At 34.4% G+C, this 16,602-nt stretch overlaps 4 protein-coding genes across 4 annotated transcripts; 2 read left to right on the forward strand and 2 right to left on the reverse strand.

The window, feature by feature from the left end:
- The first annotated feature begins 1,636 nt into the window (after positions 1–1,636).
- PUT3 (Put3p) lies at positions 1,637–4,164 on the forward strand. The gene has a single exon (XM_020193977.1). It carries the CDS (start codon positions 1,790–1,792, stop codon positions 3,878–3,880), a length of 2,091 nt encoding a protein of 696 aa, XP_020045026.1. The 5' UTR covers positions 1,637–1,789; the 3' UTR covers positions 3,881–4,164.
- On the reverse strand, positions 4,135–6,629 carry HCS1 (ATP-dependent 5'-3' DNA helicase HCS1; the record flags this gene model as incomplete). Its single annotated transcript, XM_020191293.1, has 2 exons — positions 4,135–6,244; positions 6,371–6,629. 2 exons carry the CDS (start codon positions 6,627–6,629, stop codon positions 4,296–4,298), a joined length of 2,208 nt encoding a protein of 735 aa, XP_020045027.1. The 3' UTR covers positions 4,135–4,295.
- A 3,036-nt stretch (positions 6,630–9,665) lies between these two features.
- On the reverse strand, positions 9,666–10,034 carry ASCRUDRAFT_38929 (C2H2-type zinc finger protein; the record flags this gene model as incomplete). The annotated part of the gene is made up of 1 exon (XM_020190897.1): positions 9,666–10,034. A coding segment is annotated over one exon (369 nt), but the record flags the coding sequence as incomplete, so codon positions are not given.
- A 1,770-nt stretch (positions 10,035–11,804) lies between these two features.
- ASCRUDRAFT_38981 (uncharacterized protein) lies at positions 11,805–16,013 on the forward strand (the record flags this gene model as incomplete). The annotated part of the gene is made up of 2 exons (XM_020190901.1): positions 11,805–14,047; positions 14,144–16,013. Coding segments are annotated over 2 exons (4,113 nt in total), but the record flags the coding sequence as incomplete, so codon positions are not given.
- Between the last annotated feature and the right edge of the window lie 589 nt (positions 16,014–16,602).

Raw genomic sequence — 16,602 nt, forward strand, 5'->3', positions numbered from 1 at the left:
CTTTCTCTCAGCTCGCTGATTCCTCTGCCCACTGGCTATCATCATGGTTGCTCACGACACTGCTACTTCTCCTGCTGCTGCCTCTGCCGCCTCTGCTCCGGATCGCTCTCCTGCCCCTTCGCCGGATCAATCTCAGCACAAATCTTCAGATAACCCTCAGCTCCAAAGTCAAGACACCAGCTGCCAGAAAAGTTGCTGTATCAACAAAGGCTTCTCTGGTGTTTCCCACGAAGATCAGCATTCTGGTGGCTGCGCCAAAGCTATTGCCGATCAGGCTTCGACCAGTCCCACTTCCAACACTTCTGCAAACCAGCCCCAGGGCAGGAAAGCCGCTACTTCTCCCACCACCGAATCTGTTCCTGCTCTTCCTTCCTGCTGCTCACAGGCCTTAGTAGCCAAGAAGACAAAAAAGAGGTCCTCCATTGCTTGTGCCAGATGTCGTCGGCGCCATATCAAATGTCCAGGTGGAAACCCATGTTCAAAATGCACTCTGACAAATTCAATCTGCGAGTATATCGAGGCCGATAAAAAAATCATAATCTCGATAAAGTACTTGCAGAAACTACACGACGACATATCCAACTTGAAAAAGGAAAATTGCTCCTTAAGAAATAACTTGAAAAACTTTAATATCAACAAAATGAACAATTTGAATAATTACTCAATTAATAACTCTACAAAAATTAAAGTTTCCTCTCAATTCCACAACCCTTCTACAAATAGTAATACTAATAATAATCATAGTCATAGTCATAATACCACCGATAATAATAATACCCAATTTTCTAACTTAAACAATAAAGATACCAATTCTTTAAAGAAAAAAAATTCACAACAAAATTCTGAAAGTGGTGAAAATGAAATCATTCCTCCATTTTTAGATACCCAAAAAAGACTAATTTACACAAGAACTGGCGAAAAATTCTACGTTGGTTCCAGTTCTATGACTTTATTTGGCCTAGAAATTCAAAACTTGATCCCCAAAACTTTTCTAAATAATTCAGCAAATTCTTTCAATTCGAATTTAAATCACTTGAAACCCTCAAACTTCTCAAATAATTCTCTGCTGCTACTACTAGCTCAAAAAAATAGCTTAACAAATAATATTAACTCTAATTTCAATATCAGTAATGTTAATAATATCAATAATATTGATATTAACATTAATAACCTTAATAGTCATAACAATAATTCTTTTAATGAGAACAATATCGCTAGTTCTAATAGTATAAATACAAAAAACAATTTTATTGAAACAGTTCTTGAAAGAGAAGGTAATGCTTACAAGATATTAATGGGCAAAACAGATTCAAGACCTGGAATTTCCGTTAATTTTACTTTACCTTCTTATTCTTATGCAATGCTATTAGTAGACACTTTCATAACTTATAATGATGGCTGCTTTTATTTTTTCAATGAAGGCTTAGTCAAGGAAAATTTAAGAAGAACTTATAACAATACCAATAACATTTCAGATCAAAATTCTTTAAACAATAACAATAATGATTTATCTTTGTCTTCAAGTCAAAATCCTTCATCGTTATCAATAACAGACGATCCAATTGTTGAAACAATTTGGTTTTGTAAAATATTATTGATTTTTTCAATAGGTGAAATGTATTTAGGCACAACAAATGACACTGATCATAACAAAAATTTGAACAACAATAGTACAAATACTAATACACAAAATAATCTTAATTGGGACAACAACAACAACAACAACAACAATAATAATAATAATAATAATAATAATAATAATAATAACAACAACTATAATAGCGATATAATGAATAGTAATAAATCTTCCCCTAAATTGCCAGGTTCAGGGTTTTTCAATCAGGCATCAAAACTATTTTCCGGTTTATTTGAATCTTCAAACATCGACCATTGTGCAAAAGAAGGCGGTGTGGAGGTTATGTTACTATATGCTTTTTATTTGCAAGTAGCTGATTGTACTGTTTCATCTTATTTTTATTTTGGTTTGGCTTTACGATCAGCTTTAATACTAGGAATGCACGTCGATGCTGAAAAAAATACCTTAACTAGATTTGAATTAGAACATAGACGAAGATTATGGTGGACTGTTTATATGTTTGAGAGAATGTTAAGCTCTAAAGTTGGCTTGCCTTTATCCTTAACAGATGATTCTATCTCCGTGGAGTTACCAAATGATTTTAATATGTCAAATCCTCCATTGGGATGTGAACATTATATTTTTCCCGAAGCTGAATATATTAAGAATTGTGTCTTAATAACTCAGATCAACTCCAAAATTTTATCGAATTTATACCAAAAGCCTCCAACTAAAAATATCTTACCGATATTGTTAGAATTAATCGAAGATTTATTAAATTGGGAAAAAAATTTACCAAATTTTTTAAAACCTGATTTTCAAAAAAGTGACAAAATATTGAAAATTTCAAGATTAATTACAAATTTATTCACTGAATATTTCCAAGGGATCAATCTAGCTGTAAGACCCCTATTGTTTCATTTCACTAACAAACAACTAAGAAAAAATCAGAATAAAAATATTTATATAGATTTAACTTTTTTTTCCAAACCAATTTTAAATTTGTTAAATTCCTCTTTTCAAGCTTCAATTAATACTATTAGATCATTGTGGTCGTTGATGCCCGAAAATATGATTGCATTGTTTGGTTATATGGATAGAGAATATTTATTCACGAGTTCTGCAACATTGATTCTATTTAATGCTGCATTTGGAGTCCATAAAGCAACTTTTGAGCACCTAGACCATGCTTTAATAATATTTACAAAAATGAGAAACCTAGGTAATCATCCTGCAAACCTAAGAAGGTGTCAATTGTTAAAATTGCTAAAAGTTTTAGATTTCAATGGGGTTATGCACGATTTGATTGTCAAACATGATGATGACATTGAAATGAACAACTTTTTTAATGACGTTGACAGGCTAAGTTCAGCTCAAGACAGCTTGATTAAAGACTCGAATATAAACTCAGATATAAATCAAAATCCAAACGAAAATAACCAAGATAACCAAGATATTCAAAATTTCAATCAAAACTTTAGTCAAAATGTCAGCCCAAGTCTTGATCAAAATGTCAACCAAAACGTTCATCAAAACATGAACCAAAACTACCTTTATGATCAAAATCTTTTCCAGGACCAAAACCAAAACCAAAACCATAGCTCCAATGTTCCCTACCAGCTTAGTAAAGGAAAGCAACGTGAAAACATAAATGGAACGAGCCACAATTTCACAGATCATCAATTCAATTCCAAACTGAGCTACAAAAAATCCCAGCTGATGCAACAATCTTACTCAATGATGGAAGACACTCTTCCAATGAATTTCCCTTCTTACTCCACAGCCGTTGATTCTAATAGAATTTACAGAGGATCTAATTTATCTTCTGTTAGATCAACTACCCCAACATTGACGGATTCTAATATGCTGCATAACTTTTCTCACCAGAATCCCTTTGAATCTTTTCATATTTTCTCAACCTCGAACGCAAATACCGAGAATAACAAAAATTCAGATTTTAATACCAACACTGGTAATGTTAATATCATTGCCCACAATAACATTGATACTATTAATAATGCCACTGCTAGTTTTAATAAAAGAAGGTTTTCAAACTCAGTGTCGGATCTTATTAATTTGGGATCAAAAAAAAGAAGAAGTTCAAATTCAAGTTCCAAATCATCATCATCAAACAGTCGTCTTGAAGCATTTTTACAGCCTCCTTTGGTTTCGCCAGATTCCCTTAAAATTCTATTAAAAAATTGCGAAGCCAGTGAAAGTGAGAACGCTTTATGGAATGAAATAACAGATGAGGCCATGTGGTTAGGAGATTTTAGCGAGGAGTTTAATAAATTTGTGGGGTAATTTTTTTCACTAAAAACATTGTAAATTTCAAACCAAATCTTTTTGAGGTTTTGTTTGTTCGGATTTTTGTTTGAAATGTCAAATTTAATTTGTCGAGATCCAAACAGCTTTAGTTCTAAGTCTCTGTGTCCATAATATCACGAGAGCTGTTACATTTTAATTTTAATTTCATTGCTATGCTTTTCGTTTCTATTTTTGCTTCGGGTTCTCATTTTTATAACACTTTTTATTATACTTTTTTTTTCGTTATATTTAGATGCTATTATATTTTTTTAATTTTTTTTTTGTTTTTATGTTTTATTCATTTCTTCTTTTTTCATATAGTTCAAGAACTTTTGAGCTTGAAAATAAATACATTTGTTTTTTATTATTATCATATTTATTTTGGGCTTTTATATATTTTATTGAAAAAAACCTACTGCAATATTTCAGATAAATCAGGATATCTAATTTCTGCTTCTTCTTCTGCCCAGTTCACCCATTTTTTTAAAAATTTATTATTGCTTCTTGTTAATGTCTCCATGTCTCCAATCACACACAACTGTCTTCTTGGTCTTGTGATGGCAACATTTAGTCTCCTTTCATCCTTCAAAAACCCAACTTCTGCTTTTTCATTACTTCTGACCAACGATAAAATTATAACGTCTTTTTCTCTACCTTGGAAACCATCAACTGTTGAAATCTCGATCGCAGGATAATTAGAATGAATTTTGAGTTTTAGTAATGAGATTTGGGCATTGTATGGTGAAATGACCCCAATAGATTCCTGAGAAACTTTTGATTTTATTAACAAATTAATATAATAATAAACTAGATTGACCTCATTTTCATTATATTTTGATGAAAATATGGAATCAATCTTTTTATTATCGTTTTTATTTTCAACTTTTTCAAGATCTTCCTCTCCCTCAGGAAAATCACCTCCCTGAGTGTCATACCAAATGACAGGAACAGATGTGTCTTCATTTTTCTCAACATACGGCAAATCACAAACCAAGTGATCTTTAACAGAATCATCAGCAATCAACTTGCCTTCATACAAGAATTCCGAACTAAACTTCATAATTTGGCTATTCATTCTATACTGAGTATTCAATAGATACTTGATATCATCAGAGTTATGAGTTTTAATTAATCTATCAAACAACGTTGTCTCTAATAACTTCATATATTTATCATTTTTTTCTAATTTTATAGTTGGGGGCAACTGTTTATTATCGCCAGCTATAATTAATTTTTTCAATGAATCTTTATGGGAAATTATTGGAATCCAACACTGAGGTTCTAAAGATTGAGATACTTCGTCAATAATAAGAGCGTCAAATAGATTTTGATTGATAAATTCGCCTGTATCTGAACTTTTTAAATATAGATTCATTAATTCTTTTGAGCCCGAGCCATGTAAAGTGGCTACGATTATTTTTGAGTTTAAAATTAATTCATTTAATACTTTTTTTTCTCTTTGTCTCAAATCGTATCTTAAAGATTTGATATCACTATAATATGGTTTTCTTTCGTTATAATTTTTCGATTTTTTAATTTTTTTAAAAGTAGATTCGATTTCACTATAAATTTCACTAATAACTTGACCTTGATTTGAATTTTTGGAGACATAATCTAATGAATAATATTGAATTGAACTTAATAATCTTGCTGGATGGCCGATTCTTAAAATCTTATCCTTTGGAATTTGATCTATATGAACCAATCTTTCCAAAATAGTGTCAATAGAAATATTTGAGGGACCGCAGATCAAAATTCTTTGATTTTTTAAGAATAATTGATAGATAATTTCAATTAGTGTAAAAGTCTTTCCTGTACCTGGTGGACCGTGGATAATGGATAAATCTGAGTTGAGAGAAAAATTTATGGCTAATTTTTGAGAGTCGTTTAGATTTTTATTCAAAAATTCTAAATTTGATAAGGACAGATTTAAAACCAATGAGGAAGGAGGTATAAACTTTGAATTCCCTATAATTAGTTGAATTAAATTCGAAGATTTAAAAGAATTTGTATTCATTAATTGTTTCATTTTACTTAAAATCAAGTTCATCCTTTTGTAGGTAATTGAGTTTGATACTTTAACTAGCCACAATCTTTGATTTGATAAGTTCAATAAAATTTCATCAATATTCTTTTTATTATTTAAATCATTGTTATCGTGATCAATCGATACCGTTATTGAAGTTGATTTAAACCTTATTATAATACCTTGAATTGAAAATTGATCGATATCATTATCAATATTATTGTTATTGTTGGTAGTGTTTGCATTTTTTTTATTCTTTGAAGACTTGCTGCTAAGCTTTGAGACAGATTTGGAGCCAGAAACGTTCAACTTTTCGAGTTTGACAATATCACCCACTTTTAAATCGTTTGAGTTTGATAGAAATTTTGCAGCGTCGTTATTGCTCTTTCTATCAGACTTGCTGTCCCTGGATTTATTAGATGATCGTTTCAGAGCTTTTCTAGAAGAGATGGAATTGGAACTTGAAGCTGAATTCGAATAAGCCTTATCGTTGCTCAATTCAATTAGTATTCTGCCATTCAAACCAGTTTTAATGTTATCAATGGTCAAGTTGATAATTGCCAACCCTCTCTGCGCCAACTTTTTGTATGACAAGGAGGAAAGTAGTTCAGAAGTCAATTCAATGTCAGACTTCTTCTCCAAGTCGATAGCCTGCAAAAACTGGTCGACAAATTTCTCATTTCTGTGCTCCACGTCTTCTTCTTCTCTGGTGTCAGCCATTTTGCTGCCCATTTTCGTAGTTCGTTTTCCTTTTTTCTTTTTTCTTTTCATGGTCCAAAAAGAGACTGATCACATGATAAGTACCGCCACACTTGGTTGAAAATGTTGGTTGAAAATGACTGAGCCACACAACGCTACTTTTGTGGATGTGGAAACAGGCTTTGGAGAAATGTTAGTGTTAACCATTCTGGCAAAGATAGCAGAGTGGGAGTAATAATACAAAGCAGTCGAAGTTTTATGTATGAATTGTCCAAGCACCTAGGGTGTTGGGAGATTTTTCAGGACCTTGTGTGAACTCAGTGACAAAAACTTGACATCGTTCAATTGCCACCATGTTGGGGTTCTTTGCAGATGGTCCAATTGTTATGATTCTTTTAAAAAGTTTTGGCCAAACATATTATTTGGTTTTGAAGTTCGAGAAATGTCCTTTGATTGAGATCCCAAAATATTTACCTTGTGCATTATAGAGATGGAATCAGAGCTCTGTTGTATTGAGGGTAGATTTAAGGATTTGATCGATGGCAATGTTGTAGACATCTCGGCAGTGTTTAGTCCATTTGAAGATGGGTTTTGGAATTGAGAATTTGGAAAATTTAAATCGATGCTTGGCTTGTTTTGATTAGTGTTGATTTTGTCTTCATTTGTATTAAGAGGATGTAGGTTTACAAGCGCTGTATTTAATTTATTATTGTCCATTTCATCATCCAAATTTTGATTGGGATCTAACATAGTAGTGTTTCTATAATTTAGAGCATTTGATTGGGTATCATAAGTGGTTTCAATTGGAGAAGGTAGGTCATTATTGTTTTGGAGAGCATTGTTGCCAAACAAGAAACTTGCTTTTGTTAGTTTAGGACTTTGTAGTGGTGTCAGGGTAGGAGAATTTAAGGTGGAACGAAACCTGCTATCAATGTTAAAGCCCAAAGGAATACCATTGGGATTTGAGTTGTTTGAGTTTTGAAGGGGCTGTTGATTAAATATATTGTTTATGGAGAAGTTTTTTTCCAACAGTGTGGGCAAGCTTGAATTTGAGTAAAAGTTAGAGTTTAAAATGGAAGTGTTATTGTTATTGTTGTTATTGTTATTGTTATTGTTGTTGTTGTTGTTGTTATTATTATTATTATTATTATTATTAAGATTCGAGGATTTAAAAGGACCAAAAAAAATGCCACTATTTGCCTTTGTTATGGACTGGTTTTTATTTGAACCGTTAGAAAAGGTTCTGCTTAGAGAGAAGGAGGCAAATTCATTTAAACTATTTGAATTGTTTTGGTTGTTTGAAGGTAGAGAAGGCAAATTTGGATTCAATACGGGGGAAGTTGGAAAAGATAAAGGATTTGAAAAGGATGGGAGTAGGGAAGAATTTGTAGAGGAGAGGTTTGGTGATTTTAGTAGTTTTGAATTTTGATTGGATAGTGTTGGAGAGGCTGGTCTTGTTCTTGTGTTTGAGAATTGGAAGGAAGGTGAGGTTGGTCTTGTTGGGATTATATTTTTTGACAAGTTTGAAGATATGAGGGAATTGAAGCTATTGTTGCTATTAATTTTTGAGAGTCTATTGTTTAGATTGATTAAGGATATAGAATTGAGGTTTGAGTTTGAGTTTAAGTTTGATGTTGGTGTTGATGTTGATGTTGAAGAAGATTGGACTGAGTTGGCTAAATTAGCCAAGTTTGTAAGAGAGCTTATTTTTTTTGAGGAGGAAAAAGAGGAAGGGGAGGATTGCCTGGATATTTTTGATATTTTTGGGTAGTTATTTTCAAGAGAGCATTGTGAATAGAGGGGAGGAGAGCATGGTCTTGATTTCTTTTCAGATAATAAGGAGGATAGGTTTGAGTGTTTAATGGGAGTGGGAATGGGAGTGGGAGTGTTATTTTTAAAGAGGGATCTTTTTGGAATTGGCATTATGAGGATGTCGGATTCGTCGTTGTCGTGATTTGAGAAGGTGGAGTTGTTAGATTTTGTTCTATTTATTGATTGTAGTTTGTTTGAAAATGGGATGGGTTTTGAGTTTGAGTTTGAGTTTGAGTTTGAGTTTGAGGATAGGAAGTTGTTTAAATTGTTGTTTTTGTTGATGGTATTTAAAAAGTATGAGTTTGAGTTTGAGTTTGAGTTTGAATATGAGTTTGAGGATGAGGATTGGGATTGGGATTGGGATTGGGATTGGGATTGGGATTGGGATTGGGATGGGATTAAAGATTGAGTTGAGTTTATATAATTGGAGCCATTTGAGAAAGTTTTGTTTAGTTTATTGTTGAAGAGGATTTGATCAGAGTTGTTATCAAAGAAGTTTGATAGAGAAGGCAAAGATTTTACGTTTTTGGGATTATTAAAGGCGGTAGATAGTAGAGAAGAGGAAGAGGAAGTGGAAGTTGAAGTGAAAGTGGAAGCGGAAGAAGAGTCGAAGTTGATGAGTGGTGAAGATTTGTGGAGGAGGTTTTGATTTGGATCAGTGAGGGTGTTTAGAGAAGAGGAAGAGGATGATGAGTTGGTTTGAGAGGAGGCGGTTGAGTTGATATAGGTATAAGTTGAAGAAGATATAAAGTAGTTTTTTCCAATTTTAGATATATTTGAATCGTTATTTATGGAAAAGAGGTTTGAGGATGATGATGATGATGATGATGATGATGATGATGAGGGAGAGCAATTTGAAGTTGATGTTGAGGAGATGTTGTTGATTAGGAGTTTTTGCCTTTCCTTTTCTAGTTCTAGAGTGGCAGCGTTAGCTAGAAGGTTCATTTCGTTGGGTATTGAGTTGTTGAAGGTGATGTTGTTTTTGAAGTTTGAATGAAGAAGTAGGTTTGGAGAAGAAGAGGAGGCTAGTGATTGTGATTGTGACTGTGATTGTGATTGTGACTGGGATAGAGAAGATTTTGGGAGTAGTTTTGTTACCTTTGAGGTGGAGGATATTATTTTGTTGTCTTTGAAAGAGATATTTTTTGATTGGATTGTTGATTTGAGGGAGATCTTTTGGGTAGATTTAGGAGTTGTTTTTTGGATTGATTTCAAGTTGTTTTTCAAGTTGTTTTTCAATTGAGATTTTGATTTTCTAGAGTTTGGATTGTCGTGGATTCTCTTGTGTCTTGTAAGCTCGTCGCTTCTGGAGAATTTTTTAAAGCAACCTGGGTGAGTGCAGTCGTGGGGTTTCTCGCCAGTGTGGGTTCTTATATGTCGTGTTCGATGCTCTAGACGATGAAAGGCTTTGGTGCACATGGGACAGCTGTAGGGTCTGGGGGCATTTTCGTTTGAGGTTGGTTTCTTTCTCAGTTTGGCGAGGGAGCTGGAGGGCTTTTGTTTGTTTTGTTTGATTTGCTTTGTGGAAGATAGAGAGGGGGAGGTATTAGTGCTGTCTGTGGTGTTGGCAGAGGGTAGGATGCTGCCTAGGGAAGTGGAATCATTGTGATTCATCATCCAGGAGAGGTAGGAGCAGAAACGCAGAAACGCAGAAACGCAGAAACGCAGGAAAGCAGGAAAGCAGGAAAGCAGGAAAGCAGGGTATAGTATAGAAAAGAACACACCGATGGAAGTCAAATGGACACAGGAGAAGATGGGGAAGGTGAAGATGGTGAAGATGGTGAAGATGGTGAAGAAGATGAGAGAGAAGAAGCGACGCCCACAAAAGTGGAGCGGAAGGAGTTGCGCCACAACGCTCTCCGCAAAAGGCTGCTGTGACAAGCACGTGCGCGGCTGTGGCGTATTCTGCACACTGCGGCAGGACAACGCGGCGCGCGAGTTGGATCTGTGCCGCTGCAGGCGCACGCGCATAGCTGGGTCCGACGCCGGCACGTGCGTCCGCGGCAGTGAGTCCGCCCCTGGATTATGCTTTTGGGTTTCAGCGCTGCAGGCCGAGGCAGGCCCACGCATGGGCTTTTCGAAAGCGATAATTCTATCTTTGGGTCCTGATTGATGAAAATTTTTATATAAATGTTTGTTTCTCTCGTTCTCGTTGCTTTTATCTCTATCTCCATTTATATCTCCATCTCCAGCTCCATTTCATTCAATTCACTCCTCAACAACTCTCCCTTGACAATCCTTCTCTGTGCCCAACACTCCCAATCTCTTTTCTCCAGCTCTCGACTCGACTCAAACCGTAACCTTCATCTACAACCTTTATCTGCTTCACCACTCCACCATCCTCAACAGCATCCTCAACAGCATCTTACCATCTCCACCACCAGAACCACCAGAACCATAATCATCTTCGCCACCACCACCGTCATCACCGCTATATCCTACTCGTGTCTCTTCTCTTTCCTCCTCCTCCTCCTCCTTCTCCTTCTTCTTCCTTCTCCTTCTTGTTCGACTCCTACATAATCTCTTGTTTCTTTTGGTCATTGTTTTTTGTTTGTTTTCTTCTTCTGCCTTTTTTTTCTTCGTTTTCTTTCTTTATTCATATATTATACTATATTATACTACATCCACTATATTATACTATACTGCCTCTTTCACTTTCCATTCCCTTCTTTTTTATCTTCTTTCTTAGCTTTTCTTAGCTTTTCTTAGCTCTTCTTTTCTTTCCTTTTCTTCCTTCCTTTCTTTCTTTCCTTCTTTTTCCACTAGGCTCTATGTCTCACAATGTCCTTCTCCTTCTTAAATCCCATCTCAACCGATAACCCTTCAATCATCTCAATTGACCACTTATCCATCCTCAATCTAATTATAAACTTCCTAATCCTCCCCTTTGCCATTTCCTCTCTACTCATCCTTTTAAAATCTCACACAAACCCTAAAAATACACAAATCCAAATCCAAAACTTCTTTCACCTCTCTAACTCAAAATCTTTTTTCCTTTTGCTTCTACTCCTACTTCATCTTATACTATACTCCTCTCTATTATACTCATACTCGTACTTTCCTTTATCCTTCTTCAACTACAACCTCCTACTCAACCTCCTCTATCTCTTCCTCATCGTTCTCCCCTTCAATTACACTGACCTAATCCTCTTCAATTCAACCTCTCCCTCACAACCATCCTCTCTTCTACTATACTACCTCTTCAACATCCCTCTCAGCTTCCTATCCTCCTTAATCCTTCTTATCTACCACCTCAATCCTTCCTCACCATCCACCTCAATCCACATTTCCTCTTCCCAGCTTCTTATCCAATCGCTTTCCTCCATCTCCCTCTCAGCAATCTTCCTCCTCTACTTGAACATCATCTCAATCACAAACAAAAATGACTCAACCAAAACAAACTTAATCCAAAACATAACCTTCTCCTGGATGAACCCTCTAATCATAAAGGGCTACTCCCAGAAATCCCTCTCTTTATCTGACCTACCCATCCCTCCAATCGATTTCAACGCAAACGACTCAACAACCCTTCTATCAAAAAACTGGCTCTCCCAATTATCTTCACCCGAAATCGAAATCGAAATCGAAATTAAAAACAAAAACAAAAACAAAAACAAAAAAAAGCCCAAAAAAAAACACCTTCTTTTCAAAGCCATCATCAACTCCTTCGGCTTTCCCATCATCCTAGCTGCCTTCTACGAGCTATCTGAATGCTGTCTAAGCTTTCTTCTACCTCAGCTCCTAAGAATCCTAATCAACTTTTTCTCCAACACCCCCAACAACATCATTCTCCCCAACTCAATTCTCATCACTAACGGCATCATCATCGCCCTCCTCATGTTCCTCATCTCAATTCTATCCACCATCTGCTTCAACCAGTACTTTATCATCATCTTCAGCGTTGGCCTCAACTGCAAAAGCGCTTTGATGGGCCTCATCTACAAAAAAACTCTAAAATTGCACTCAAACCACTCTCTCTACTTTACAACAAGCGACATTATCAACTTCATGTCCGTCGATGTCAGCAGAATTCAACAGCTAATCCAACAGATCCAGCTCATCATCTCATCCCCCATCAGACTCATCCTCTCCCTAATCTCCCTCTACTCCCTCCTAAACTCCTCTATTTTCTCCTCCTTACTCATCATCTCCCTCATCATCCCCATCAACACCTTCCTCTTCAAAAAAATGAAAATCCTACACAAATGCCAAATGAAATTCAAAGATAGAAGAACAAGAATCATCTCTGAAATTCTATCCTCAATCAAAAGCATCAAGCTATACTCCTGGGAAAACCCAGTTCTAGCAAACTTAAAGGACGTTAGAAACAACCAGGAATTGAAAAACTTGCAGAAAATTGGCATCTACTCAGGATTTATCAACTTCTCCTGGTCCTGTATTCCCTTTTTCTTATCATGTTTCACCTTTGCATTGTTTGTCTTAAACAAAAAAAACCCTCCTTTAACCCCCGATATCATCTTTCCCTCCTTGACTCTTTTCAACATGCTATCCTCTCCATTGTTTCAACTCCCCGGCCTAATCACTGCCATCATCGAAGCTTCAATCGCAATAAACAGAATCACAAACTTCTTACTAGCAGACGAACTAGATTTGCTCTTTCTCCAAAATTTATCCAAATTTAACACTCAATCCATTACTCAATCCATTACTCAACCAATTCCTCATTCTGTCAATATCAACAACCTCTCCTTTACAAGAAATAACCTAAATTTACCCGAAAATACCCTTCTTTCATCAAACAACTTAATTCTAGATCAAGAATCAAAATTATACAACTACCCAGACTTTGCCATCAAAAACATCAGCTTTGTCGCCAAAAAGGGCGATTTTTCCTGCATTATTGGAAAAGTAGGCTCTGGAAAATCAACCTTTCTAAGATCAATTCTAGGCGAACTTTATCCCTTCCCGAACAATAATGGCATCCCCAACTTTAAAATCAATGGCTCTATCTCATATTGCTCCCAGGTTCCCTGGATTATAAACGACTCTGTCAAACAAAATATTCTATTTGGTCACAAATATGAACACGACTATTATAAACTAACCATAGACGCTTGTGAACTAATCCAAGACTTTAAAGTCTTGCCTGATGGCGATGAAACTCAAGTGGGTGAAAAGGGCATCTCCTTATCTGGTGGCCAAAAAGCTAGAATTGCCTTAGCAAGAGCTGTCTATGCAAGAACTGATATCTACATACTCGATGATATTTTAAGTGCTGTCGATGTCCACGTAGGCCAAAATATTACCAATAAGCTCTTTGGAAAAGATGGCTTGTTATCCGATAAAACAAAAATTTTGGCCACCAATAACGTTTCAATCCTATCTCAATCTACCTCAATTACTTTATTACATCAAGGATCAATGGTCGAACAAACTACCTACTATGATACTCTAAATAACAAAAACACAATGCTTTATGATTTTTTAATCAACAATGATGAAAATTTCTTGAAATTATCTCAATCAAATGGTGATGTTAGCGATTTAGAAAGCACAGAAACTTGTAATGATTCAAATCCATCATCCTACTCATCCTCAATTATCGATTTATCACCATACGACTCAACTACTAATTTAAATAAACAAATTCACATATCAAAATCTTCGTCAAATGATTTCATCCCAAACGTTCAAATGATTTCATGCGATGATCTTTCTACAATGAATAGTAAACTAAACTCCCTGACTGAAACTTTTAGAAGAGCAAGCGTTGTTTCTTTTAATACAGAATTTACTCCTCTATTGAAAATCCAAAATAAAAAATTAAAGACAATTCAAACCTTGGAAAAAAAAAGAAAGGGAAAAGTTGATAAGAAGGTTTATTTCACATATGCTCGCGCTTGCTCCTTTTTGGGAATATTTTCTTTTTTAATTATGATGATCTTTACCAGTGGCACAGAATTGTGCGCAAATTATTGGCTAAAAGCTTGGTCTCAATCAAATCGAGAATTGAATAATAATTCCAATGTTTGGCAGTTTATTATGATTTACTCTTGTTTTGGGATTGGTTCAGGGTTTTTCACTCTAATCAAATGCTTCATTCTTTGGGTCTATTGCTCAACGAGAGCATCAATGTATTTACACAATTCAATGGCAACATCAATTCTCATGTCTCCAATGCAATTTTTCGAAACAACACCAGCAGGAAGAATTTTAAATCATTTTTCAAGTGATATGAATAAAATCGATGAAAGACTACCAAGGATTTTTAATGAGTTTTTTTCATCGATTATTAGTACTATTTTCACATTATGTGTTATCAGTTATTCATTGCCTATATTCTCTATTATAATAGTTTTTTTATCAATCATTTATTTTTATTACCAAAAATTTTACATCACATCATCAAGAGAGTTGAAAAGAATTGTTAGCACTGCTAGAAGTCCAATTTTTAGTCATTTACAAGAATCATTGAACGGAGTTGAAACCATCAGAAGTTACAAGCAACAAGAAAGGTTTGAGTTTATTAACATCACAAATATTGAATTTTACTCTAAAGCTCAATATGTTTTTCGATCGATTTATCGTTGGCTATTATTCAGACTTCAATTTATTGGAGCTACAGTTATCTTCTCAACCACAATTCTTTCATTATTAACACTAGATAGTTCAAAACCATTAAGTGCAGGGTTATTTGGGTTGATAATGAGTTATGCTTTGCAAATTACCAATTCCCTAAACTTGATTGTCAAGACCACAGTGGAAATTGAAACAAATATTGTTTGTGTTGAAAGAGTTTTAGATTATAGTAACTTGCCATCAGAGAAAGCATATCATATTCCGGAAACTGCACCGGCACGCAATTGGCCCATAAATGGGAAAATTGAAATTAATAATTTATCAGCCAGATACAGAGATAATCTTGGTTTGGTTCTTGATGATATTAGTCTTTCTATAAAGAGCAGACAAAAAATTGGAATTGTTGGTCGAACTGGAGCTGGAAAAAGTACATTGGCATTAGCATTGTTTCGATTAATTGAAGCATGCGATGGGAATATTCATGTTGATGGAATAAATATTAGCAGTCTTGGATTATATGAGTTACGAAGCCGTTTGAATATTATTCCTCAAGATAGCCAAACACTAGAAGGAACAGTTCGATCAAATCTTGATCCATTAGATAAATACTGCGACGAAGAGTTGTGGAAGGCATTGAGACTATCACATTTATATGAACATATTGTGAAGATGTCAAAAGAGAATGGGATTGAAGATGGTTTACAAGTCAAAATTTTAGAATCTGGAATTAATTTGTCAGCAGGCCAGAGACAACTAATGAGTCTTGCACGAGCATTATTAAACCAATCGAGTGTTTTAGTTCTAGATGAAGCCACGGCAGCTGTTGATCAAGAAACTGATAAAATTATTCAAGAAACCATTCGGAAGGAATTCAATAATAAAACTATTTTAACAATTGCTCATAGACTTGAAACAGTGATGGATAGCGATAAAATACTTGTCTTAGAACAAGGGAAAGTCAAAGAGTTTGATTCACCAAAAAATTTACTAAATGACAAAACGAGCGAATTTTTCAAGTTATGTCAAGAAAGTGGCTCCAAAATGCTTTCATGAAAAAATACTAATAAAAAAAATAAAATTTTTTATCTTTCAAGTTTATATTAAACAAAATCGTCATTAATCACCTTTAAAAATATTTTATTTTTTTAACCTATATTATAACTACAATATTTATGAAGCATATGTTTATATTATATTATATTAACTTATATTTTAGTTTATTCACTTATATTTTAAATTTTATGTTTTATTTAACAGTTACTAATTTGTTTTTGTTTTTGTTTTTGTTTTTGTTTTTGTTTTTGTTTTTGTTTTTGTTTTTGTTTTTATTATATTTTAGTTCTGCTATATCAAAAAAACTGTTGAATTGTACCAAATTTGGAGTTTTATTTTTGTGAACTATACATTTTGTGATCAAAATTATATTTACAAAATTATATTATTAAAATTATACTATTGAAATTATATTATTAAAATTATATTATTAAAATTATACTATTTATATCTATACTATTTATGTTTATACTATTTCTAATTGTTTCGACTTCTACACATTTTTTTTATCACCACAGTAAATACACAATGCTAAACAATACACACCACACCGAGCCGGATCAGCAGTTTGTAAGATGACAAACCTGGA

The sequence above is a fragment of the Ascoidea rubescens genome, assembly GCF_001661345.1.
Source record: "Ascoidea rubescens DSM 1968 unplaced genomic scaffold ASCRUscaffold_16, whole genome shotgun sequence".
NCBI lineage: Eukaryota > Fungi > Ascomycota > Saccharomycetes > Ascoideales > Ascoideaceae > Ascoidea > Ascoidea rubescens.